This window comes from Phoenix dactylifera, chromosome 18 (genome assembly GCF_009389715.1).
Source record: "Phoenix dactylifera cultivar Barhee BC4 chromosome 18, palm_55x_up_171113_PBpolish2nd_filt_p, whole genome shotgun sequence".
Classification (NCBI taxonomy): domain Eukaryota; kingdom Viridiplantae; phylum Streptophyta; class Magnoliopsida; order Arecales; family Arecaceae; genus Phoenix; species Phoenix dactylifera.
Window position 1 is genome coordinate 7,219,963 of NC_052409.1, and position 25,916 is coordinate 7,245,878.

Sequence of the window (25,916 nt, forward strand, 5' to 3'; positions counted from 1 at the left end):
ATCCTGTTATGGATCATGTCATGTTATTAATGTTTTCTCAGCATTTTTTTAAGTATATATGTTTCATGCATAATATGTTACAATGCATAAATAACTTGCATGATCCCAGAAGCTATGGCTATGTATGCAACATGATGATGCTGATATTTTAATCATGCATGTAAGTTAGTATAATGAAATACTATCTAGCCAAGAGGCACTATTATAATGGGCTCAAAGATGCTACTGATCGAATGCAACTGAGCTGGCCTTGCTAGTGGCCGAGAATAACTTCGCTGGCCTTGCTAGTGGCCGAGAATGACTAGTTGGCCCCGCTAGTGGCCGAATGGACTTCGCAGTAGCATCCGAGAGAATGGACCACGGCATGCCGGGGGCACGGTTTCATATGCATACTTTATGAAAATGATATTTGAAGCATGATCATGAGGCTCATTTCAGAGCCTGGGTATATGAGGCGGGTGTTTCCAAATCCTGCAGATGCGTTTTGGGGAGAAGCAAAATCGGTGAGGGGTGAAGGACGCTTGCGTGAAGCCCCGGAACCGGCCAACATCTGGCAGGGGAGCCCCGTGTTTCCCCCTCATGTGGGCCCGATAGTCACATGCCCTGTGCAGGCGGGCCGTGACATTTATGAACGTGCCTGGCCAAAGCATACATTGTTTTACAATGGGTTTTTGAATATATGCTTATGAAATGTTGTATTTTGCTAAAACCGCTATCTCCTTTAAATGATGCTAATCGCATGAAATTCTTATGTTTTATGAAAATTCTGTTTGACTGAAAATACTGCTTTGTTTTCCAAGCATACATATTTTGCCATGATAAATTGTGAGATAATACGCATGTCAGCTTCTCAAACCCTGCATAAACATGGTTACCATTATGTTCGATCCGGTAAGATTATGTATGATTACTTACTGAGCCGTGTAGCTCACGTCTGTTTATGTTTCATTTTCTTTCAGATCCTCATCACTGATAGCTTCCAGAGACACGTTAATTTGGTATCAGGGCTTCTTTCTTTTGGGGTAAAGCAAGTATACTTTTGTGTACATAAACTACATAGAAGCTCTGTATTTGGGTACTGACCAGCATGTTGTATTAAGAATGCTTTCATATGAAAAGATTTGGTTGGTTTGACTACCCTGTTACCCAGGTATGAGGTTGCGTGCTATTGTGGGCGGTAGTCGGCAATAGCACGGCCGTGTCACGGATCCGGGTCTGGGGCATGACAGATCAAACAATTACTGCATTCATTCCCATGTAGTAAAACTGAGATTTTTGGAGAAGCAATTTGATCTTGTCCAGAAGAAAATTAAAAGCAAAAGAAACAGGATAGCTCTTTGCTGTTTTTTTTTTCTTCTCTCTCTGAAAAAAGGATCCATAGATAAACTTATAATGAAATAAACAATCTGATCAATAAACTTTGGGTGCCTAAACAGCAGCAAGATATTCAAAGAAAATTGTTTTGCTTCATTACATAGGTGCCTCCTATTTGTCAGAAAACTCATCACCCCTCTCTTTTTAAGATATTCCAAAGGATGTCATAACTTGCACCTTCCCAGCATCCTAAATTCAACTGTAGGCGGAGGGGCACTTCCTGCTCACCCAATGATGGAAGTGGAGATGGTAGGTGCAGATTATCTGGGTGGATATTAACACAAAGCTGTCTTGCCACTTGGAAAGAAAATGCTTAGAACAAATTCCAAATGATCAAATTTATTTAAAAAAATATATGGCTTTAAGTTTATCCCTGTGTGAGTTCGAGAGTGCGTGCGTGCATGCTCACGTGTGAAAGAGAGAGAGAGAGAGAGAAATTTATCATCTTTAAGGCATTTGGACCTACCCTACTATTACTATCGTATTCTTTTTTATCTCCTTTCGGGCTATCCAATGTTGGTGGCACATCCACATGATCACTAGATCCAACATAGCAACTTGTTACCGTGATAAGTTGTTGGAAGTCTCCTTCCTTTGGATAGTTTATAATGTCGAGAAAGGGTTTTGTTTTATATTGCTTGTGTAGAATTTTTTAAATAGCTTTATAAGCATTCATATCTTACACATATATGTTCAAGTAAGATTTTTGGTGGAAATTTGTGGGAAAAAGTCAATATAATATTAAAATTCAAATTAGCTATAAATTTATTTATTTATTTATTTTTATTACACTAATGTAGTTTTTTTTTGTACAACATAAACTGCGAAAGGTAGTTTTTATCGGTTTTGTACAAAAATAACTGCATGAGCAGTTATATTTTAAACAGACACTGTTCCAATAGCTGTGTTGGTTCAAGATTTAGTTCAGGATTATAAATAGCCAATGTCATTCACAGATTTCCAAGAACTTCTTCTTCTTCTAAACTTTTCATTTAGTCGTTATGGAGAATCCTAGTTTTGTTGGCTAGGATTCTATCTCGGTTTTGTTGTATCCTGAAGCGAATTTGCTGGGTCACCAACAACAACATAGTGGAGGAAAAATTTGCTTAAGGACAATATTAATTTACGCTTCAAGATCGGTTTCAAATACTATAGTTTCAACATAAGTAACTACACAATAAAATCTGGAATAACCTTTGCAAAAAAAATGGCCTGTTATTGTTACTTAAAACATATTTAGCCCATGACAACTATAGCCACAAATAGTGTTACAAAAAACATGGAAAATTCTTCACCATTTCCTCATCTGTGTCTTGTCAACATGAATCAATACTTCAATCGTTTAGGTTAGCATGGAATTCTCCTCCACTTCAGCTTTTTTTTGGGCATCGAAAACTTCATTTTAGCTTAGTTGGTTTCGGAAACCTCCTTATCTGTCAATAGTAGTTGGAAAAATTCATTGCCCAAAATATGGTCCACACTTGTAATAGGAGAGCACTCATCTTGGGGTGGGTTTTCTATTTAAATATTTTTAGCAGTTCTCCGCTTGGTACTTGGCTACCTAATATATACCATGGGCACGATAATTGGTACACCAAAGTTGTATCTTTCTCGATTCTCTTATATTAGGGAAATGCCCTATTAATGCTCTATCGCCCGCACCGAATATGAACCAAACTATCTCAAGATCTTCTGAACCCAGCTCATGTATTGCTCTAATGGGTGAACAACCCAACCCTTGGAACATGCTAAAGCCCCAAGTGACGAAGAGCCATTCGAGGTGTCAAATCAACTTGGAACATATCCTTCTTGTTTGGGTGAATGCTAGTGTAAAATATTTGCATGGTCTTATGTTCATCAAAATTAGATACAAGTTGATGTATAACGTGTTTTATTTTAATGTGATCCTTGTATCTTCTCTCGATTCCAGATATTAGTACCTAAAGATGGATTGTGACACTAGGAGTGGTCCTTGGCCTCACTGATTGGTTTGTTGGGGCCATAGGTTAGGCATGACATGCACTAATAGTCATAGGTTGGAATGTCTATTTCTCTTGGACTCCAGCTGTTCGCTTAAATGAACCAAGACCTTTTCTCCTTCCTTCCTCCTTAAATATCCCTAAGATTGAGGTTAGGAGATGGTGACATCTATATCTAACTACTCCTGGCATCCTCTTCCCCTCCCACACATTTCTTAACACCTCTTATGGTATCATCCTCCAATTATATATCATAAACCATCAGAAAGGACTATGGTTTGAGGCATGAATTGATACATGTTAGGTGGAAAGAAAAAGGTTTTGGCGGTGCTCTAATTTGGGTGGCCGTATTTGATCGACATCATCCTTTGCTACACCTCATCAAGATTAGAAAATGAGATAGTGAAAGACATGTTTATTTTTCTCGCCATCCCCTAATTTTTTTCTCGATCGTATCTTTCACACAAAAGGACTCATCTTCCTTTGCATGTATCCACCGTTGGATCATGCAATACTTGCTTCGAGATCTATGCAGTGGATGTGCTTTGACACCTGTGCAAAGTGTAATCCAATAGTCAGCATCGTGAAAAAAGGTCAATCATTCTTTAGCATGAAAAATATAGCGCAACCCTCTCTATCTCATGTTCTATGTTTGGGCTGTGTTATTTGCTTTTTAAAGATCATATTTTGCGGGGCTCAAATATTACTATTTCTCTCACATCCATGCATGAAAATATGTGGAGATGCTTTCTTGGAAAAAGAAAACATGCATTTCTTGCGCTTTAAGAGTAAGTTTTTGTAAAGATTAAAGTCAATTTAAATTTTAAAATGAAAAATATGGCTAACCATCCTACCTTTCTCGCAATTTTCTGTTTGATCCTCACATGATAAATGGCCTATGTTTCTACTCCTGAGTACGTTTCACATTGTTGCGAAGACTCAATTCATCAAATATGACATATAAACATGAGGAGGGGTAAAATTAGTCTCACACCTTGATTCAATCAATCCATCTTCACCTAACCTAATTATATGATTAGCTTTATTAACTAATGTTTGGTGCAACAAACTTTATATATATTTATTAGCATGCAAATTAAAGCAGGATTATTTCTCACATTTAGCACATCTCTGCCTCCCATATCATTAACAAGAACTATAGTTACTTTTACTCTATTGAACTATTGTTGTTTTGGCACCCAAACACCCTTGAGCTCCTCCTACATGTACTTGTCAAAAGATATTTTAGAACTAGCTAAAATGTAGACCACATGGTTAATTAGTGACAATCACAAAAATGAGACAGTCAAGTACCATCTAAGAATTGAACCGTATTCTTTGGTTGTTAAGCACAGAAATGCCACAGGAATTAATTGCTTGCTTATCCCATTTACATGTTAAAAAAAGTTAAACCTGCACACCATGTACCATCACCTACTTGTACTTTTAGGTATTAAATAGATTTCCTTACAATAAATGAAGGGCCATGTTCTAGCAGACCATCATATCGGTAAAATTTTCAATTGGAGAAGTATAGAAATTAGCAAGGGAGCTTTCACAGGTTGTTTGTTACTGTAGCATTACTTTCCAACAAGGTTGACCAGAGAAGCAAGGAGTTGTTAATGAGACGTGTACTAGACCAAATAAATAGAAGATCAAAAGCTGGTATGGATATCAATACATGGATCACTTTCATCAAAGATTTGTCTTTGGTAGGTACCCAAGTAAAATCAACATCACTGTAATGAAAAGATTTGATCACCGAGGTGGTAGCACAAATGAAATGAAACTTTGTTTTCATCAATATGGCCCAGATTCGAAATAAACAGACGTCGTTTAAATATGAAGACCGGATACCCTCCGTCTGGACGCGCTCGATGGGAACGCTTCTGGTCCGTGGATAGTGCTGAGATGATATACTCACACATGAGTAACCACGAGTCGAGAAGGATATGAGCATATTGTTTATATGCATCGGACATTTCCTAGTGGAAGAAGAGCTCAGTGGGGCAGCTACGCGGATGGGGTTAATTCTCCTCCCCTTTCTTTTTCTAAGCAAAAAAAAAAAAAATTGCAAAAATCTTTGCATAGGATTTAGTTTTCGAATATTGCCAAAACACTAACCCTTACTATAGTTATGAGCTTAGAATAGCTTATCAAAATTTTAGTTTATAAATAAATTAATTACTAATTTTATTTTATAAAGATAAAAAAGTTATTTTTAAATTCTATTAAAAATATACATATTTTTTTATATCCTTAGATAAGTATTATATTATTTAAAATTATTTTTATTATTATTTTTTTCTAGATGATACTCAGGTTTTATCAAAGTTTAGCAATTTGATTAATATTTTGTTAATTTATGAATTAAAATATTAGATAAAAATAAACTTGTGTAAATTTTTCAAGAATGTAAATATAATTTAATATTATTTTTTATTATATATATATATATATATATATATATATATTGATGGCCCACCCCTTGCGGTCTTCCCATCTTAATTGCCATCGTACGTATCACGTTCTACGACTTCGGGAGAGAAGATCGCCTTGGTCCTCGGTCCCCGAGTCACCTTCCCGGCTTCCCCTCGACACTTTCCGACTGCTTTTTGACCAGTCCAGAGGTGCACCAACTCCAAAACGGCTCATTCTTTTTTCCAGCAAGATTAAACGCTGATGCCCTCGACGTTTTTATTTCACTTCATGCATCCACGTCACCACCCCGCTCCATTTTGGCTCCCTGAAATCAACAGCAGCCCACCCCGAAGACCTCGTGTACACTTTATTAATTATTATTAAATATTCATCAAGAATTAAAAAATCTTATATGCAGCCATATAAATACTCCTCCATTCCTTCCTTTCTCCCCTGCCTCTCCCCTGTCAGGGCTCTGATATCGCTCAGCAGATTCAGTCGAGTTTCTTTTATTATTTCTACTCCTAATTTATAAGCCCAAATAGATCCCGTTCCCCTCCTCCGCCGGAGTAACTTCATATTATATACATAGAGCCGGAGACCGAGACCGGGAGCGAGAGAGGAATGGACCTCCCTCTAGCTCTCGGCATCGCCTCCGCCGCTTTTATCCTCTACGCCGCTATATTGTCCATCGCCTACCTTAAATTCCTCCGCTGGCGCACCCTACCCTGCTCCGCCGATGAGGAGAGCGGCCCGGCCGAGTCCGGCGTCGCCGACGTAGCCGATCCCGCGGCCGCCGAGATCACTAAGGAGGCGGTCCGACGGTACGGGTGGCCGGAGGTGGAGTCGCTCACCGGTAACTTCACCGCGGAGGTGATTGGGGAGGGAGGCTTCAGCACCGTCTACCTCGCCTGCCTCCCTGGCGCCGCCTCCTCCCTGGCCGCCGTCAAGGTCCTCCGCAGCGGCGAGCGTCTCCACCGCGCCTTCCTCCAGGAGCTCGACGTCCTCCGCCGCCTCAGCCACCCCCGCATCGTCCGCCTTCTCGGCTTCTGCGACGACCGAGGTAATGCTTAAGCATTAAGAGATCCTCCCCTCCACCCAACTCTCACTGCCTCTGAGTCCAGATTGGGGTTTACCCTTTTTCTATTCGCAGAGGAAGGGGTTCTGGTGTTGGAGTACGTGCCAAGTGGAAGCCTCCACGAGAAGCTCCACGGCGGCGGCGCCCTTGCGTGGGCGCGGAGGATGCGGATCGCGTACGAGGTCGCCGGCGCCGTGGAGTACCTCCACGAGGGGTCCGGCGAGCTCCCGATCGTCCACGGCGACATCACGGCGTCGAACGTCCTCCTCGACAGCCGGCTCGACCCAAAGCTTTGCGACTTCGGGTCGGCCCGGGCTGGGTTCTCGTCGGCGGTCCGCTCGGCCGGGCCGATGGTCGGGTCCCCGGGCTACGCTGACCCGCACTACCTCCGGACCGGGATGGTCTCGAAGTCCACGGACGTTTATAGCTTCGGAGTTCTCCTGCTGGTGCTCATCACGGGGCTGCCGGCCGTCGGATCGGAGGAGGGAAGGGTTTTGACGGTGGAGATGGGGCCGCGGCTGAGGGAGGCGGAGGGAAAGGCGTGGGAGGTGGTGGACCCCAGGCTATGCGGGGAGTACGACGCCGCGGAGGCGGCGGCGATGGCGGCGGTCGCCGCTCGCTGCATCGGAGTTCAGCCGAGCCTCCGGCCGTCGATGGCGGGCATTCGGCAGATCATGAGGGAGAAGGTGTCCTCCTCGTTATCAGCCGTCGATGGGGGATCAGACGGTAAAGAAGAATGATCTTTAGTCTCCATCGACAACTAAAACGGAATGAGGGCCGGCAGGAGAGAAGGAAAGAAAAAGAGCAAACTAAAGCTGTTACAGGTGGAAATGGGAGAAATGATTAGTCTAAGTTTGTCGGTGTTTCTAGAAGGGGTAGTGATGTAAATAGTAACGTTCTTAGCCGACGGCAGTTTCATGGTGTTAATGACATATGCATGACTCGCATGTTTGGTGCTGCATGGGACCATGACATCACATGAACGTTGCTCAAGTCTTTCCAATTGAACCAATTACATGCATAATTGCATATTTCTAACCTTCAATTTTTTCTTAAAAAACTTATATAGACGATTTTTGCTTGTTTCATACTGTAACAAAAGGACAATGTGAGGTGATATAATAATAAGCTTAGTTGAACGAATTATATGTTTACCTGTATTTTAATTTCTTTATCTTTTAGTTAACCATGAACTAGCATTAGAAATTAAAGAATCCACTATCCAAAGAATCAATGCATCGATTAGAAGCGGTATGATTCCATACAACTATGGTTCAATAAATTACATGGCACATAACAGGTGATAATAAAATGATGGATGATTAATTAAATTCTTATCATTAGACTTATTACCTCAAAGAATTTCATAGATAAGGAGTTGTATCATGCAAGAAGTATTTTATGGTTTCGTTCTTTAAGCATGCATTTTTAAGCCAATATCGTTCATGTCCTCCACTTGCTGCGAGTTCAGCTATTTCATAGTCCGGCAAGCTATGTCCTCCCAAGTGATTTGCAAGTTGATGGTTATATATGATAATTAGGTCTTGCTTTAGAAAACATCAGATATTTTAAGTTTATTTAATCAACCAGGAGGACCTTGAGTAAAACTGAAGTTCGATGCTGTACTGTGGGAGTGGAGACTTCTTCTGACTAGAATTAAAGCTGATAAATACTAGCCCATACCATGCCATCATCACAGCCATGAAATCCACCACATAAATGACTGATCCTCTGACGGTCCCAAAATATTTGTCTTTTATTTATAAGATGAAAAATGCTAGATGGAATTAGGAGGCAGAGTAAAGTATGTGGTCATAAAAATTCAGAGCTAATATCTTTCCCAAGTCTTATCTTTTTCTTTTTAGATAAATTGGATAAAATTAAATCAATCTAGAATAAATATATATTTATGAGAACTAAAAAAAATCAAAAATAGAGAAGAAAGATCAGCTGTAGATTCTCATAATATAGTTCGGATATGGTTGCCCATATAGATCTTGTCTATTTTCATTGATTTTGAGAAGCAGATCAGAGTTTGATGAAGTGTTGCTTCAGTGGCAGCAGTGTTGGTCCTTTTCTCGTCATCTTACTAAAATAATGGTCTAGATACGATTAATTGGCTTTGATCCATTCAAGGTGGATTAGGTCAAATAGACTCAACTCATCTTGGATTTGATGATGCTATGGTTGGAGTAATGGATGCAACTTGCACTATTATAGTTTTTTACTTTTTTAAGTCTTGAGCTTAGCTTTTTCCTGTGCAACGAGGTTGAGTTTTGGCTCCTTGATTTCGTAATTGGCTCCTGGGAATCAAATACCTAGAAGTAATTGGTATATCTACGATTTAATATGTGGTTGGCTTCTAGGCTTTTGGGATCTTCATGGTTCACCTTCCAACGAGTAAGTTATTTTATTTTATTTTATATCTTCTTTTTCTTTCTTTTCTGTCCTGGAAATATTGGAATACCTGAACCTTTTTTCCTGTCTCATGATCTTATCTCATTCTCTTAATGTCATCTAAAAAGCCGAACTACAATTAGCTGACAAGCATCGGTCCATATCAGCAGTCTTGAAAAATTTCATCGCCGTTGAGTTAGTCTTCTGGTTGATGATCACAGTAGCATTAAGTCCATAGGAAACGACGCGAAAGCCCGCAGCTCCATTCAAGTAAAAGGCGGGTTGTTTCTTTGGCTCGCAAGAAGGATTCAGCTTCACGGATCCACCCTTGGATCGCGTAATAGGCGCTTCGAGATCTATGCAGGTGGATGAATAGAAAAGTTTGAGTACTTTAAGAGTTGTGCAGGATGCAATCCGATGGAGATCTATTGTTCGTTCGCACGAAAAATACAACCCGAATCTTAAGTAAGATCAAAAGTAAAAAGAGGAAATTGGTACAGATCTCCATCTCTTTGTTCGACAATTGTTTCCCCTTCCTCTCAGGGCTACTTATTTTCTCCACATATATGGATGGCATCCCTCTCCTTAATTTAATCCATTTCCTTGCAGGCTGACTGAATCCAGCGACATTTTCCTGTTGTTTTGTGAAACCGAGTTGTTTGAAGTTAGTGAGCACCAACTCTTCGGCCGTTCTCATAAGAGTTCTCTTGGGCCTTCTGAAACTGATCCACAAGAATGGATCCAAGCTATATCTTTTGCGCTAGAGAATGATTCATCTTTTTTGGCGTCAACCGCCGAATCAGATTGAAGTGCTTTAAAATCTATGCAAAACATGATCCCATATGTGATGTCGCAAAACAAAATCAATTATTCTTTCGCACGCGAAGGATACGAAATATTTTTTGTTTCTGCTTTCGAGTAGAGTTTGAGAGGAGATTAAGCCTTCCAGTATAGACTTTCAATAAGAGCAGATATTTCTCTCATCTCCCTAAATTTTTTCTATCTTTTCATTTTAATAAAATTTCTAGGTGGCTTTTATGCCTTCGCTTACCATCGTAATAATAACAATAATAATGATAATAATCCATTTCTCTGCATCACTATCCCAAGTGTAACAGCATAGGGAATAAAAACCTACCAACCATAGAGAATACTATTTTTCTTATATAACCTATAGTCCACATAGAAAATAATTATTTATGCAACAAAAGACCACTGCTCCAAGTTCGCTACAGCAGAGGACTGCTGAGTCTTCCCACGTGGAAGTATGCAAGCTCGCAGAGGCTGATTTTTTTTCTCGGTCAAAATGGCATTTCATTTCCAATAACTCAAGTTTGAGTACATCCTGCCAAATCAAAACAAAGTAAGTAGTACAATAGGTGGGGAATACCTGCTAAACTCGTCCAGATGATGTCCCCAGAATAACGTGCCACATATGAGGCGACCCAGTCCGCTGCTCTGTTCGCCTCTCAATACATATGAACAATCTAGGTAGCGGACAACTCCTGTACCAATCTGCGAGTATCCCGAATCAGCGGGTGACTATCACCATACCTATATGCTCCTCGTATCTAATCAATCACCATGGCAGAGTCTTCCTCAATACACAATTGTCGACACCCAGCACACGTCTCGCATACAGGATGCCCTCTCGGGCTGCTCGTAGTTCCGCCGCTACAGTAGTCAAGCCTCGTGTGTTCCGTCCACCAGCTGCAATCAATCTACCATAATGGTTTATGACAACAAAGCCCACTCCATCGGATGCTCTATCCATCTCCATACCACCATCAAAATTCACCTTAAAATAACCAGGGGGTTGGGGTACCCAAAAAAGAGAAGCATACCTAGACGCTGCAACAACAGAACATGTACCCCAAATATGTCTGGCCAACCTAGATGAAGTCGATGGTATCACCGAAGAGACCTCCGCAGCCTAAGACACGATTTTATCCATCACAATCTTAGGGAGCGACCCTCTCTCCTTGAACAGACGACCATTCATCTCCATCCATATATGATATGCCAGCTAGGCCACCACTACCCCCAGCTCGGCTGTGCTAGGCCTCCGAGAGGAGTCCCTCAAGAACAATAACAAGTCCTCCACTGACTCCCACCTCGAGGATAAAGGCGCAGATAAACAACTCCAAATCTGTACAACCCTAGAACAGTGAAGTAAGACATGGCATATGGACTTCTCGATATCCGGGCATACCTCACAATACTGGGTCATCCTTGCCCCCTGTCTAACCAGCATGCCCCTGGTCGGAAGACAACCCCAAGCTACCTTTCAAAGGAAGAGTGCTATACGAGGATGCACTCTCATCCTCCATATCCAACCCGCATCGATCTATCTGCCTGACTCCCCGCCAATCCATACATGAAGATCTCTGGCACGTACTCTTGACCTGCCCATCGGCTCCCAAATTAGTCTGTCTGGCTCCTCCCATGATGGTACAGGTAAAGCCATAACCCTCGCCACCAACTGCTCTCCAAAAACCTCCCGTATCAGTCCCTCACGCCATCGTGCCTCTTCGGGGACAATCAGGTCACTAACCTTGAGCCCTATAGCCTATCCGTGTCCACCATCATCGGCATACGACTGATAGGTAACTCCGTTACCCAACCATCCTCAAGTACATCAATAGATCTCCCATCGCCCACGTCCATCTGATCACCAACAACGCCATAGGGACTCTGGCGCAGATCTCCCTCCAGATGGGTGCGTGATGACTAGGGGTGGCAAAATATGACCCGACCCGCCAACCCGACCCGTGTTCGACCCGCCATAAACAGGTTTGGGTTTGGCCTAAACAGGTTCGGATCGTAAACAGGTCGACCCGTTTAACCTGTTTATTAATTGGGTCGGATACGGGTTTTAGATGTCTGACCCGTTTAACTGTTAGGCGGGTTAAACAGGTCTAAACAGGTCTAAACAGGTCGGGTTGGGCAGGTTAAACAGGTTGGGTTGGGCAGGTTAAACAGGTTAAACGGGTCAGGTTGGGCAAACAGGTTAAACAGGTCGGGTCGGGTTGGGTAAACAGGTTACCTGTTTATTAAACAGGTTAAACGAGTCGGGTCGGGTTACCTGTTTAATAAACAGGTCAAGTTCAGGTTGTAATTTCTGATCTGTTTAATAAATAGGTTGGGTTCATGTTTATGATTTTCTGACCTGACCTGCATGTGATCCGATCCGTTTATGACCCGACCCGATCCGATTGCCACCCCTAGTGATGACGCCTTGCGTGGGTACCAGTCAGTAGGCTGCCATACTTGACCCTAGGACCACGTACCATCATGCTTCAGCAAAACTCTGGCTGCATGTCACATCGCCAATACCTTTCGTCTCATCATTAATGAAGTCACCTCCAAACTGCTGGCATACCATCTTTGAAGGCATCAAATGAATGCCACAATGCCTCTTCCGTATGAAATTTCTGATGAGCCTCTCAAGTGATCGTGAAAGAATGGAATTGGACAGGAGGTACATTGGGATGCCTCCCGTCGCAGAGGCTTCTTCATGACAACCATAAATTCCGTCTTCTCGGACAAGTCCACCTCCTCCCCGTCCACAGCCTTCCACTCGAATGCCCTCACCAAATTGGCCACAAAGTACTCGAGATGCAGCATGGCCAGCCCGAGCCCCGGGCATGTCCTCCTGCTCGCTCCAAACGGCATCATCTTGATCTCCCTACTCCCCGTTATATCCACCCCCTCGCCCAACCCTCCGGCCAAGAACTTCTCCGGCTTGAACTCCATCGGCTCCTCCCACACCTTCCCATCCCAGCTCATCTCCGCCACCATAAAATTAACCGACGCGTTCTTTGGTATCAAATGCCCATCTAAGGTCGCATCCTCCGTCGCCGTGCGGGGCAGCACAAAGTGGGCCGGCGGGTGCCGCCGCAGCCCTTCCATGATCACCGCCTTGAGATACGGCATCCTTTGCAAGTCCTCCTCCTTAATCTCCTCCCTATCTTTCTCCACCACCCGCCGATCTCTTCCAACCAACTTCCCCTGTATGTCCTGGTGCTTCACGAGGTTCGCCATGATCCACTGCAATGCCGTTGAGGTGCTATCGGTGCCCGCATTCAGAAACTCCGAGCACAAGGATACTATCTCCTCATCCGTCAGCTTCCTCCCCCATTCCTCAGGGAATTCCATGTCGAGGAGGGAGTCAACGTAGGAGTGAACGTACCTTTCTCCTTCCCTCTTGTGCTGCTGCTGTTTCTTGTGTTCTTTTCGAGCTTCAATCAAGGGCAGAAACAGCTCTGCCTGTCTTCGACACATTTGAGAGGCTGTCTTTATCCGGTTCCAGATAAAGCCAAGGATGTACCTTGTGATTCTTGGAAAGAAGCCAAGGACGTTAAGCTTGCTGCTGTAGGGTAGGAAGCTTCGATTTGCGATCTCGATGTCCTCGATGGCTTTCTCATCTAATTTCTCCCCTAAACACATGAGGACCAGTAAACAGAACATGGCGACGTGAAAGCTCCGCATGGCAGTGACGGCGCCGGCACCATTCGAATCGGCTTGGGATCGGAGGTGGTTGGTGAGGACTCGAAGGACCCAGGCTCGGCCGGGAGCATGCAGCTTGACACGGGAGGAATGGAGGATCTCGGAGATGAGCTGGTTGCGGCGGAGGAGGCGCCAGAAGGGGCCGTAGGCGGCGGCGGAGATGATATATGCTGGTTGCTGCTGAGGAAACGGGAGGCGGGGAGGGGGGCGAGGCGGTCGGAGAAGGTGGCGCCCTGCTCGATGAGAGCCCGGTGAGCGAGGGTTTTCGGAGATGAAGATGGCAGGGCGGGAGCCTATGCGGAGGGTGACGATGGGTTCGTAGCGAGAGTGGCGCTCCCGGATGATGAACTCCAGCTCTTGAAAGGAACGCCAGAGCCAGAAAATGTTACCCAGAATTCGCAAGGCTGGGGGGCCGGGCGGGAGCCTTCTCTTCTTGGTTCCATTGGTGGTGGCTTGGCGGAGGAGAAGAGTGAGTGCGGTGGCAAGGGAAAGGGAGAGCTGGATGAGGAGCCAAATGTCCATTTCTTCGTTGATAGTCTGTAGAGACCCAGTTTATTTATTTATACAAAGGTGGTGGGGGACTTCGTCAAGGTCTCGTATGACTAGGCAATGGCTTCGTCATTGCAGAGGCAGCCGGCTTCCTTTATGTGCAAGTCCAGTTGTTTCCCTTTACTATTCTTGATGTATAAAGTGGTACCGAGGTGGTAGCACAGTTAGAATAGAGCTAAGATTCAACCGGAGTGATCCAGATTCAAAACGCACGAGCATCGATTAAACATGAAGACCGTATGCCCCCTGCCTAGTTTACCCGATAGAGTCGCTATCTGATCTGCCGGTACCGAGGTGGGACTGGGATGACGTACTCACACGTGGGTAATAAATCCGGTGGAAGGAACCTACGGGTCGGAGAGAGTACGCGAAAATTTGCGGCCTACAGTGAACATTTCCTAGTGGAAGGGGGGTCCAGTGAAGGCTGCTATGCAGATGAGGTTTTCTCTCCCCCTTCCATTTTTCATCAAAAAAAATAAAAAAAATAAAGTGGTACCGGACTCCATACTAATGCCATGCTAGTATAGTATTGATATAGTATATTTTTTTTAATATACCGAGTATCGTTACATCTTCCATATTGGATATACCTTCCGATTCGGACCGGTACATTGAATCTTGCTAGGCATTGTTTAAAAAACTAGAGGAAGTAAGAATGGCTATGAATCAGAGCGGCCGACGATAAATGATGTATATACGATAGTCATTACAATTAAAAGTTGTTATGGCATCCTAATTGCTATCATCACATTATTTAATCCTTATTTGTTTCTTAATATTTCATAGACATAGGGACCTCTTAATCCAAACAACGATATATGATAGGCGATGCCAAAGCAGCTGTAATTCTGAACTACTAGCTGCCAATATAGATGCAATGAATTTTAAAGAACCGCAAAACTACTAGCTAGTTTAAATTTCAAAGGATATGTTTTGGTGTCAAGACGGTCACAAGAAGCTGAAAACGGCCGTAATTCATGCAGGGATCAACGTAATGTGTTGCAGCATTGGTGGCATTTAACCTACTACTAATATGGGATGATGAGGTTATCGAAACCTTCAGGAGAAAGGATCCATCTTCAATGAGATTCAGTGAAACATATATCTGATTATTTTAATCCGCGCGGAGAAGTCCCATAATTAATTAGGGATCCACATCCCCAGTTTCTTGGTCCTTAGGAAGGTGGGTGACGCAAGTGCTTAGCTTTGTAACCTGAGGCCATTCTTTGGTGAAATTTTACGTTACGTGTAAGAAGAATAAATAAAACCAGTGAACATTATCTCTCCATTAAGATAAGGCAAAAGAAATATTTTGCAAAACATATATAAAAATTTCTGATAGCGAAACCATAGTGAAAAGTCACCGCCCTACAACATCACCGGAAAATGACCTGCTATTGAACGCGTGGTTCGTTGTGGGACAAATCATTCCTTAACAAGAAAGGTTGCAAAATAAGGTCTAAAACGCACGAGTAGAATATAGAAAATTGTGATCATCTGATCTGGTCGAAGGGAAGACAAAATATTTTCGATCTGCTTAACTTGAATCTCTCTCTCTTTCAAAAAAAATAAAAAAAATATGAAATCAGGGTTCATATTTTTTTTATTGATAATCCACACACCATAAACTGAGGTATATAGCCTCTGTTTATAATAGTTGTGACGTCTAGATTTTTCTGATAGTTCGAATAGAAATAGGTATCTGAAATAAATAAGACTAATAGTAATAATTATAAAAAAAAAAAAATTCTAAAGGAGCTAAATCTCGACTTCTAATGTGGGCATAATTATAAAAACTAATTATAGATTAGCTGATGAGCTTGCGTTGGCTAGTAACTTCGAACAACAATTTGGACTAATACACAAAGGCATGATAATTTGATCTACAAGGTGGGCATAATTTATCAAGTATGCAGCCAAGGCTCATGTGTTACGGTGTAAAATAAAAGGAAGCAGATACGTAACGCCGTGAAGTGCACATTGGTTACTTGTTTCTAGGAAAGATTCGAGCACGAAGAGGGTGTTTCATCCCCACAGTGAACTCCAGATTTTCGGAGAGGTCAACCTTCTCACCGTCCGCAGGCTTCCACTCAAATTCCCATACTAGATTGGCCACGAAGTATTCGAGATGGAGCATGGCCAGTCCAAGTCCCGGGCACATCCTTCTCCCCGCCCCAAATGGCATCATCTTGATCTCCCTGCTCCCCGTTAAATCCACCCCTTCACCCGCCCCCCCGGCCGAGAACCTCTCGGGCTTGAACTCCATTGGCTCCTCCCACACCTTCTCGTCCCACCCCATTTCTGCCACCATAAAGTTCACGTCCGCCCCCTTCGGTATCAAATACCCATCCAACGTCGTGTCCTCCGCCACCGTGTGCGGCAGAACGAAGTGGCCCGGCGGGTGTCGCCGCAGCCCCTCCATGATCACAGCTTTCAAATATGGCATCCTCTGCAAGTGCTCCTCCTCAATCTCCTCCGCTTCGCTCCCCACCACCCTTCCGATCTCTTCCGCCACCTTCCCCTGCATATCTTGGTGCTTCACCAAGTTTGCCATGACCCACTGCAACGCGTTAGCGGTCGTGTCGGTGCCTGCGTTCATGAACTCCGAGCAGAGGCTCACCATCTCGCTTTCGCTCAGCTTCCTTCCTCCCTCCTCGGGAAGCTGGATGCCATGAAGGGAATCGACGTACGAACAGACATAGCTGCCTTCACCTGACTGCTGCTTCCGGTTTTGTCGAGCTTTGATCAATGGGATGTAGATATCCTCCATCTTTTTCCTGCCCGCTACGATTTCGTTCCACCTCCTCCGGAATAAAACCTTGGTGATTTTGGGAAAGAAACCGAAGATGGGGAACTCGGTGAACTTCAAGAGCAAATATCTCTGTATGGCTTCGATCTCCTTGATGGCCTTCTCATCTAATTTCTCCCCGAAGCACATGAGTACCAGCAAGCAGAACATGGCATACTGGAAGCTCTCCATAACCACCACCGCTCCGTCTTTGGTCCGTGCCTGGGCTCTCAGCTTGTCGACGAGAATTTGAAGGACCCATCGGCGGGCGGGAGCGAAGAGCTTGACGCGCGAAGGATGGAGAATCTCGGAGGTGAGGTTCCGGCGAAGGAGGCGCCAGCGAGGCCCGTACGGGGAGGAGCTGATGTCATACTGGTTGCTCGTGAGGAAGCGATTGGGCTCCACGGCTGGAGGCCGGTCGGCGAAGGCGCCGCCGCTCTGGACGAGGGCTTGGTGCGCGAGACTGCGGTCGGCGATGAAGATGGCCGGGTTGGAGGTGACGCGAAGTGTTACGATGGGGCCGAGCTTGGCATGGAGCTGCCGGAGGATGGGCTCGATGTCGAAGATGGATCTCCTCAGCCATATGAATTTGGCCAAGAAGGGAACGGTGGGCGGCCCCGGTGGAAGCCTTGGCCTCCTCTTGTTCCGGGAACGGGATCGGAGAAGAACATGGAGAGTTAGGCAGAGAGGGAGTGATAGGATGACGAGAAGCCAAGCATCCATGGCTAATGGTTTCCTCTGTTTGTGCGTGGTGTTTGGGGGTTACATATGGATGACCGGCGAGTGGCTCTCCGAGCTCAGCCTTCAAGTGTGTGTGATTTTCCACGGGCAGGAGCGTAAAAAAAAAGTTTGTGGTTGTCAGCTTTTGGCAGGTGAGATTAGAAAGTTTGACCGTCTGGAGGCGAACGTGCCGCCGTTGGATCACCCACCGCACAGATCTCAATTAATTCTGAAATCCATCCTTCATCCACTTGCACAAAGTTGAAAGCAAAGACAGATGATCTAATGATGGATTGGTACGAAGAAAGCTGAATCCATCTTCCATGCAAAAGATACAACCGGGAGAACCTTAGCTTGCACGGTTCCACATGATCTTATCATGCTGCATTTTTTGACCTTTTGCAGTTCGCTACTTTTGTCAATATGCTTGCAGAGCATGTGCTTTGAATCAGCCACTTCATACGCAATTTTTTGCTTAGAACTAGCAGCTAAAGCATTATCTATTCCAGTTTTGATTGGTGATTGTGGCCATAGATTGGGATGGGATCTATCTTCTAAGTTGACTAAAAAAGTATCTAATTTCTATATGTGTTTTTTTTTATCTACATCTCAACCAAATTATGGCCCTGACCAAATCATGGCACTGCTTGGGTTTGGAAGCTATGTGTTCATCCAACGATGTCATTAGTTATATAGAAAATTGCTTGGTATCGTCCACTATGTAAAGAAATTTTGCTTTGGTGTGGATTTCACATATCAGGTGATTGTGATTTATGCTCTGATGTAGAGAAGGCTATATTCAGTATGTTATACCATAATGTCATATGATAGTAGAGCTACGAAGAACAATCTAAGTTCTAGATTCATCAACATTTTCTTCTTTATCCTTGCATGAGTTTCTTTAGATTATTAGAGCAAGATTTTCTTTGAATGCGAGGTACTCTGAAGTAATTTTAATTTGTTATGTTTTTTATCATATATGGTTGGTACAGAATGAATATATATTTTAAGATTTGAGACAGAGTGCTCGATTGATTTTGCGTGAGATCTCAGCTAGTTATTAGATAACTACCTAATTTATTACATACTGAAACCAGACTTCATCCTCTTCTCCTCGATTGTTGGTGCTTGCTGTGTTTATTGTTTACATTTGAGGCCTCTCATATATATATAAGGAAGCCAATAGTATTGCTGATTAGATTGTCTTATGTGACCAATCATAGTCCTGTAGATGTACTTATACTCGTTGGATTTAATTTTATCAAATTTATCAAAATAGAATGTGAGATCTCACTTAACAACTTAAAACACTAGTCCATTATGTTAAAGGAGACGAAGGATAATCAACTGCTTGCTTTAGGCAATCGATCCCATTACTTTTAGTTGCACAGTTGGCCTCCGATACTGTTTGACCCCCTTTTTTTTTGATATTATTTTTTAAAAACTAAAAAAATATTTCCATTATAGCAACGAGAGACAGTAGAGACACTTATAATGTTGGTGGCGAGACCGTGATGGTACAAAGAAAATAGTAACGAAAATGGTGGTGGAAGTGGCTATGGTCAGGGCACTAGTAATTTGATAGACATGACGACAATGTCTGCTAATAGTGCAACGGGGACAATGGTCGTAATAGTGGTAGCAAGAGTGCGAGATATATGATAAAAATGGTGATGATGGTGGTAGTGGTTTGGTGAAGCAGTAGTGATGGTGGTATGGTGGCGGCCAGCTAGAGTTGAAACCAGATCAAATACGGATCAGATACCAATATATCTATTATTCATATTTATTTTATTGATACATATAGATATGGATACGAATATTAGTCGAACATAAAATTCATATCTATATTTATTTTAAATTGATACTGTTGCTGGTGGTCCAAACCGAGAACGATTGGCACTGCGGTGTGAACGGGATTCCGTCTGAGTTGTCTTGGTTGGTGTTGGTTGCGCTCCACCTTCCGCCAAGAAACCTGCAAACAAGCCTTGCACCACCACCAGGGTGGTGATGGCCCTCCGACGGTCAAGTCAGAGGAGATTGGAGGAGGAGGAGAGGTGATAATCGCAAGTAAGAGAGTGCTCTGGGAGATATTGCTCACCTCCCCCCTTTCTCCCCCCAGCCGCATATATACCTGGCTGGGGGGTCTCTCAGGGGGGTTCGTTATCGTGGGGCACGATGGTGTGGCCACTGACATGGCCGTTACAGGGCGTCGTGGAGCAGCACCGGGTACGGCCACGTCAGGGCATAGTGGGGCTCCGCTTTGTACGGCTGATGCAGGAGATCGTGGAGCAGCATCGGGTACAGCCGTTGCAGGGAGTAGTGGAGCAGGAGGCCGCGGCGTGCCTCTGGGGAATAGCCTGTCGTTATCAAGAGATCTCCGACTCGGGGTCGGAGCGCTGGATCAAGGGGCAGCCGACTCGGGGTCGGGCTGCGGAGCCGAGGATGTCCGACTCGGGGTCGGATTGCTGGATCAAAGGGCAGCCGACTCGGGGTCGGGCTGCGGAGCCGAGGATGTCCGACTCGGGGTCGGATTGCTGGATCAAAGGGCAGCCGACTCGGGGTCGGGCTGCGGGGCCGAGGATGTCCGACTCGGGGTCGGATTGCTGGATCAAAGGGCAGCCGTAGTCTTCCTGGGCGCGCGTGCCGGTCACGTGGGGCATGGCGGCTTATTTCCCCCGTAACAGTAGCCCCCCACTTCCGAGCCTGGAACCAGAAGGGGAACAGGTGAAGGGAGTGATGTTTCGGGATTGCCGCCGTTCCTCGGAGAGGCGCGCGCGCTTCGAGCTCCCCGCCCTTTTTATGGCGTATGGCGGTTATTGCTGACCTGGCAGTCTGAGGATTTCGGCGGACATCCTTCCTTAATGGTGTCGATTCGCCTTTGGGGCGCGAGCGACCCTTCGGCAGCCAGGCGTCCTCTGGCGTCATCGAGGCGTCACTTGCCTTTCCGCCTATTTAATCGGGGGCCTTTCCCCGTCCGTCTTCTTCTTTACAGATATTTTCAAGTTTCCCCTTTGCGCTGCTGTTGCTGCCGTCGGACTGTTCACTTGTTTCTCCTTTGGCGCTCTCGGAGCCGTTCTTACCTCTTTTCCGGTGAGTTTTCCCCATTCTTCTACTTAGGGCTCTCCATACTTTCCCCTCTTATACTAGTGTACTCCAGTCGCTCCGGTCTTTCCCCCCTTCCTGTCCCCGTCCTGACCGTAGGTTTATTGGCCATTAGGAATGGGCGAAGTGAGAGCAGACCAAATTAAGTCGGAGCTGGTCGCCACAGACTTAGACAGACTCGTGGCTCGGTACCACCTTCCCGAGGCCTGCAACGCCACGCTCCCGGGGCCTGAGGAGAGGATGTCCCATCCTCCTCCAGGGAAGATCGCCATCAATGAGGGCATTCTCCAGGCCGGGTTCCGCTTTCCCCCTTCGGACTTGGTCATGCAGGTGCTACGGGGTTTAAGAGTGGCACCGACGCAACTGGTGCCGAACTCGTGGCGGGCCCTGACGGTCTTCCAGGTTCTCTGCCGTATGCACGAGATCCCCGCCACCCTGAATGTTTTTTGGGAGTTCTACAGCCTGAGCGGCCACCCCCAGGACAAAGGGTGGTGGTGCTTCGCAGCGCGGCGAGGATGCGGCCTTGTCAAGGAGGCTCCTACCTCCATTCACAAATGGAAGGAGCGCTTCTTTTTTGTTGATGCAGATCCCTCTTGGGAAATCAGGGCGACCTGGGAGACCCCGATGAAGTCTCCGATCGGCCTATCGAGACTGTCAAGGGAGGAGTCCGATGGCTTGGCCGCCTTGAAGGGGTTGGTTGCCGAGGGCCAGCTCCCCCCGGTGGCCCGCCTTATTTCCGAGGATACTTTGGTGAATGTTGGTCTGAGCTCGGTCCCCACCGACCGTGAGTCCGCCACCGATTCTTTCTTGACTTTTTCCCTTCTTTCGTCCCGTTCTTTCCTTTGGTTTCTCCGTCTCCGACTATCCCGTCCTTTTTGCAGAGATCGACGACGTCATGCGGTCGGTGAAGACAAAGGCTGTTGGTAGGGCGTCCCTGCTGGAAGCAGCCCAGAGGAGGAAACGAGCTCTTCCGAGCGGGGCCCCACCGGCGAAGAAGTCCCGTAAGGAGGTGCCTCCGACGCCGACCGACGAGTCCGGGCCCACCGATCAGGGAGACGTCGTGGGCACGGACCGGCAGCTGACGCTGTATCAGCCCTCCGGTGGTAAGATTGCCGCTACTCCGGAGGTATCATCCGAGCCTGCCCGAGACGGACGGGTCGGACGTGATCGGTCCCCGACCCGGCCTTCGACTCGGTCGGCTCCTGATGACTCGAGGAGGGACGCGCCGAGGCCCCGACCGAGCGGGACCCTATCAATTCCTGGGGTGACCCCCGCCCCGAGCGCGATCGGCCGGACTCTTCCCCAGGCGATGGATAGGGGTAAGGCTGCAGAACCACCGTCCGGCTCTGGGGAGAAATCGGGGTCTGCCTTCACTACCGATGGCGCCCGAAATCTCATCGAAACAGTGCTGCTGGAGAAGGACCGTCGGCGGGTCCGGGAGTTGGAGGTCTCTGACGTTGGGGCTGCCAGCTGTGTCTGTCTCATGTCGGTGAGTGTTCTTCTGGCCGCTTTTCACCATTTATTGGCTCTGTTGTTCTCCGCCTGACTCCCTTATTTTTCCTATTTCTTAGCTCGCCCAGTACATGATCCGTCTGGAGGAGTGCTACAAGGAACAGGCGGGGCTTCTGGCGAAGGCCGAGGACCGGCTGAAAGCAGTGGAAAAGGGAGGCCAGGCTGTGGCAGGCAGGACGACCGGGGACTTCGAGGCGAGGCTCCGGGAGGCCGAAGAGCGGGCACTCGGCTTTGCTGCCCTCGAGAAGCAACTGTTGGAGGCTCAGGAGCAGCTCAAGGTTGCCTCGGGTCTCGAGGGCGAGGTCAAGAAGGCGGATGAGCGGGCCGAGAAGCAGTCCCGGAAGGCTGCCGACTACCGGGAGAGGTGGGAGAAGGCCCAGCGGTCAGCCGACAACGCCCGCAACCGAATCCGGTCTCTTGAAGCTAAGCTGGGCGAATTGGAGTCGGCCTTGGAGAAGTCCCGTGCGAGCGATCAGGAGCTTCATTCGCGCCTGACGGAGGCTGAGGCTGCTCGCATTGCTGCCGAAGCGAAGCACAAGGAGGCTCGGGCTGAGCTGCTGAGGGTCTCCACCGAGGCGGAAGGCCGGATTGTGGCGAAGGTCTTGGAGGCGAAAGCCCAGATTATGGAGCGGGCAGAGGCGGCGCTGGCCGAGAGGAGTGCGGAAATCGGGCGTCAGGCGGTAGAGGCTTATCGCCAGTCCGCCGAGTTCGCTCATGATATGTCGGAGGCAGTACAGACCTATCGTCAGTCCGACGAGTTTGTCCGTGACGCGTCGGACGCGGGGGCCGAAGCCTTTATCTTAGGCTTCGAGGAGGGCCTGGCAAGGGTGTCGGCTAAGTACCCCGAAGTTGACCTGAGCGAGATTTCCCTTCTCGACTCCTCTCCGGCGCCATTGCCTGCTGGTTCTCCTGCTGCTTCCCTACCTCCTGCGGACGAGCCCGACGTTCCCGACCCGGGAGTTCCTCCAAGCTGACCTCTTGTACCTTTCGTTGTCTTCTCTTTTTTTTGTATACCGGGGTTTTGCCAAATTGTATGGGCCTCGGCCCTGAAACAATGAAAATTAATGCAAGTTGAATGTTTCTTCATCTCGCCTTCGTCCTTCTTTTTCTTTTAACTCTCGGTAGCGTCTTGCTGACTCCTGGCTCCCGAAATTCTTCCGGCGCTAGGCCAGGCATCCGAGGGTTAGGCCTCAGGAAACTCTTCCGGCGCTAAGCCAGGCATCCGAGGGTTGGGCCTCGGGAAATTCTTCCGGCGCTAAGCCAGGCATCCGAGGGTTAGGCCTCGGGAAATTCTTCCGGCGCTAAGCCAGGCATCCGAGGGTTAGGCCTCAGGAAACTCTTCCGGCGCTAAGCCAGGCATCCGAGGGTTAGGCCTCAGGAAATTCTTCCGGCGCTAAGCCAGGCATCCGAGGGTTAGGCCTCAGGAAACTCTTCCGGCGCTAAGCCAGGCATCCGAGGGTTGGGCCTCAGGAAATTCTTCCGGCGCTAAGCCAGGCATCCGAGGGTTAGGCCTCGGGAAATTCTTCCGGCGCTAAGCCAGGCATCCGAGGGTTAGGCCTCAGGAAATTCTTCCGGCGCCAAGCCAGGCATCCGAGGGTTAGGCCTCAGGAAATTCCACTCGTTGGTCGACCAAGGCTGGCGCATGCCGAGGCAACTGGTCGGGGCTTCAGGCTAGTCTGCTCCCGGGATGGTCATCGGGTTAGCCTGGCATCCGAGGGCCGAGCCTCGGGACCTTCCACTCGTTGGTCGGCCAAGGCTGGCGCAAGCCGAGGCGACCGGTCGGGGCTTCCGGCTAGTCTGCTCCCGGGATGATCATCGGGCTAGCCAGGCATCCGAGGGCCGTCAAGCCTCAGGAAATTCCGCTCGTTGGTCGGCCAAGGCTGGCGCAAGCCGAGGCGACCGGTCGGGGCTTCAGGCTAGTATGCTCCCGGGATGATCGTCGGGTTAGCCTGGCATCCGAGGGTTGTCAAGCCTCAGGAAATTCCGCTCGTTGGTCGGCCAAGGCTGGCGCAAGCCGAGGCGACCGGTCGGGGCTTCAGGCTAGTCTGCTCCCGGGATGATCGTCGGGTTAGCCTGGCATCCGAGGGTTGTCAAGCCTCAGGAAATTCCACTCGTTGGTCGGCCAAGGCTGGCGCGAGCCGAGGCGACCGGTCGGGGCTTCAGGCTAGTCTGCTCCCGGGATGATCGTCGGGTTAGCCTGGCATCCGAGGGCCGAGCCTCAGGACATTCCGCTCGTTGGTCGGCCAAGGCTGGCGCAAGCCGAGGCGACCGGTCGGGGCTTCAGGCTAGTCTGCTCCCGGGATGATCGTCGGATTAGCCTGGCATCCGAGGGCCGAGCCTCAGGACATTCCGCTCGTTGGTCGGCCAAGGCTGGCGCAAGCCGAGGCGACCGGTCGGGGCTTCAGGCTAGTCTGCTCCCGGGATGATCATCGGGTTAGCCTGGCATCCGAGGGCCGAGCCTCGGGACATTCCGCTCGTTGGTCGGCCAAGGCTGGCGCAAGCCGAGGCGACCGGTCGGGGCTTCAGGCTAGTCTGCTCCCGGGATGATCATCGGGTTAGCCTGGCATCCGAGGGCCGAGCCTCGGGACATTCCGCTCGTTGGTCGGCCAAGGCTGGCGCGAGCCGAGGCGACCGGTCGGGGCTTCAGGCTAGTCTGCTCCCGGGATGATCATCGGGTTAGCCTGGCATCCGAGGGCCGAGCCTCGGGACATTCCACTCGTTGGTCGGCCAAGGCTGGCGCAAGCCGAGGCGACCGGTCGGGGCTTCCGGCTAGTCTGCTCCCGGGATGATCATCGGGCTAGCCGGGCATCCGAGGGCCGAGCCTCGGGAAATTCCGCTCGCTGGTCGTGCGCTTGTCGCTCGCTGCCCGACGGGGTTTCTCCGTGGCCAGCCGCGATCATGTTTCTCCTTTTCTCTAAGCGTTGCCTGGGGGAACACGAGAAGGGCATTAAACGCTAATTAATGCGTTACCTGGGAAATCGGATCGCCAGCTGCTGCTTGCGAGGAGTGTTAGTTGAGCGGCCGCGATACGCGGGTTCTTCGAGGAGGATGCGGCCTGGGCGCGAGCGGAGATATGTGGACCTAGGGGTACATGACACCCGGATTGTCCTGCGCAAAGAATGCGGTTTAAGGAGAATGACGCTTAGAAAATCGCGGGGAGATACGCCTCGGGAGCCGGAACGGCTCCGGTTTCAATGCGCCTGCATTTATTGGAGCCACCCGCATCGGAACGACCAGGGGGCCGCAGTTTGGCTATAAATACAGGTGCAGGTACGATGGAGTTTGCCAAGCCGGAGCTGTTCAGGTTGCCATGGATCGCGGACCTCCTCCTTGGCATATGACTGAGAGACTCCTATTGAAGGAAAGGGGAGACGCTCCCCTTGCGACTTCAGCCAACTAGCCGTTTCATCTGGGATCAACAAGGAGGGTCTTCCCGGCGGAACTCCGCTCTAGGCGTTTCATCCGGAATCACATCTCCCCTCCT

General features: G+C 47.7%; 3 protein-coding genes across 3 annotated transcripts; 1 reads left to right on the forward strand and 2 right to left on the reverse strand.

Moving 5' to 3' along the window:
• Window positions 1-6,205: 6,205 nt before the first annotated feature.
• On the forward strand, window positions 6,206-7,912 carry LOC103715817 (salt tolerance receptor-like cytoplasmic kinase 1). Its single transcript, XM_008803575.4, has 2 exons — window positions 6,206-6,837; window positions 6,928-7,912. The coding sequence occupies exons 1-2, from the start codon at window positions 6,399-6,401 to the stop codon at window positions 7,590-7,592; spliced, it is 1,104 nt and encodes a 367-aa protein (XP_008801797.2). The 5' UTR covers window positions 6,206-6,398; the 3' UTR covers window positions 7,593-7,912.
• Window positions 7,913-12,428: 4,516 nt separating this feature from the next.
• Window positions 12,429-15,912, reverse strand: LOC103715818 (cytochrome P450 89A2-like). The gene has a single exon (XM_039115572.1). It carries the CDS (start codon window positions 14,278-14,280, stop codon window positions 12,646-12,648), a length of 1,635 nt encoding a protein of 544 aa, XP_038971500.1. The 5' UTR covers window positions 14,281-15,912; the 3' UTR covers window positions 12,429-12,645.
• Window positions 15,913-16,119: 207 nt separating this feature from the next.
• On the reverse strand, window positions 16,120-17,915 carry LOC108511594 (cytochrome P450 89A2-like). Its single transcript, XM_017844870.3, has one exon. The coding sequence runs from the start codon at window positions 17,816-17,818 to the stop codon at window positions 16,292-16,294; it is 1,527 nt and encodes a 508-aa protein (XP_017700359.2). The 5' UTR covers window positions 17,819-17,915; the 3' UTR covers window positions 16,120-16,291.
• Window positions 17,916-25,916: the final 8,001 nt, after the last annotated feature.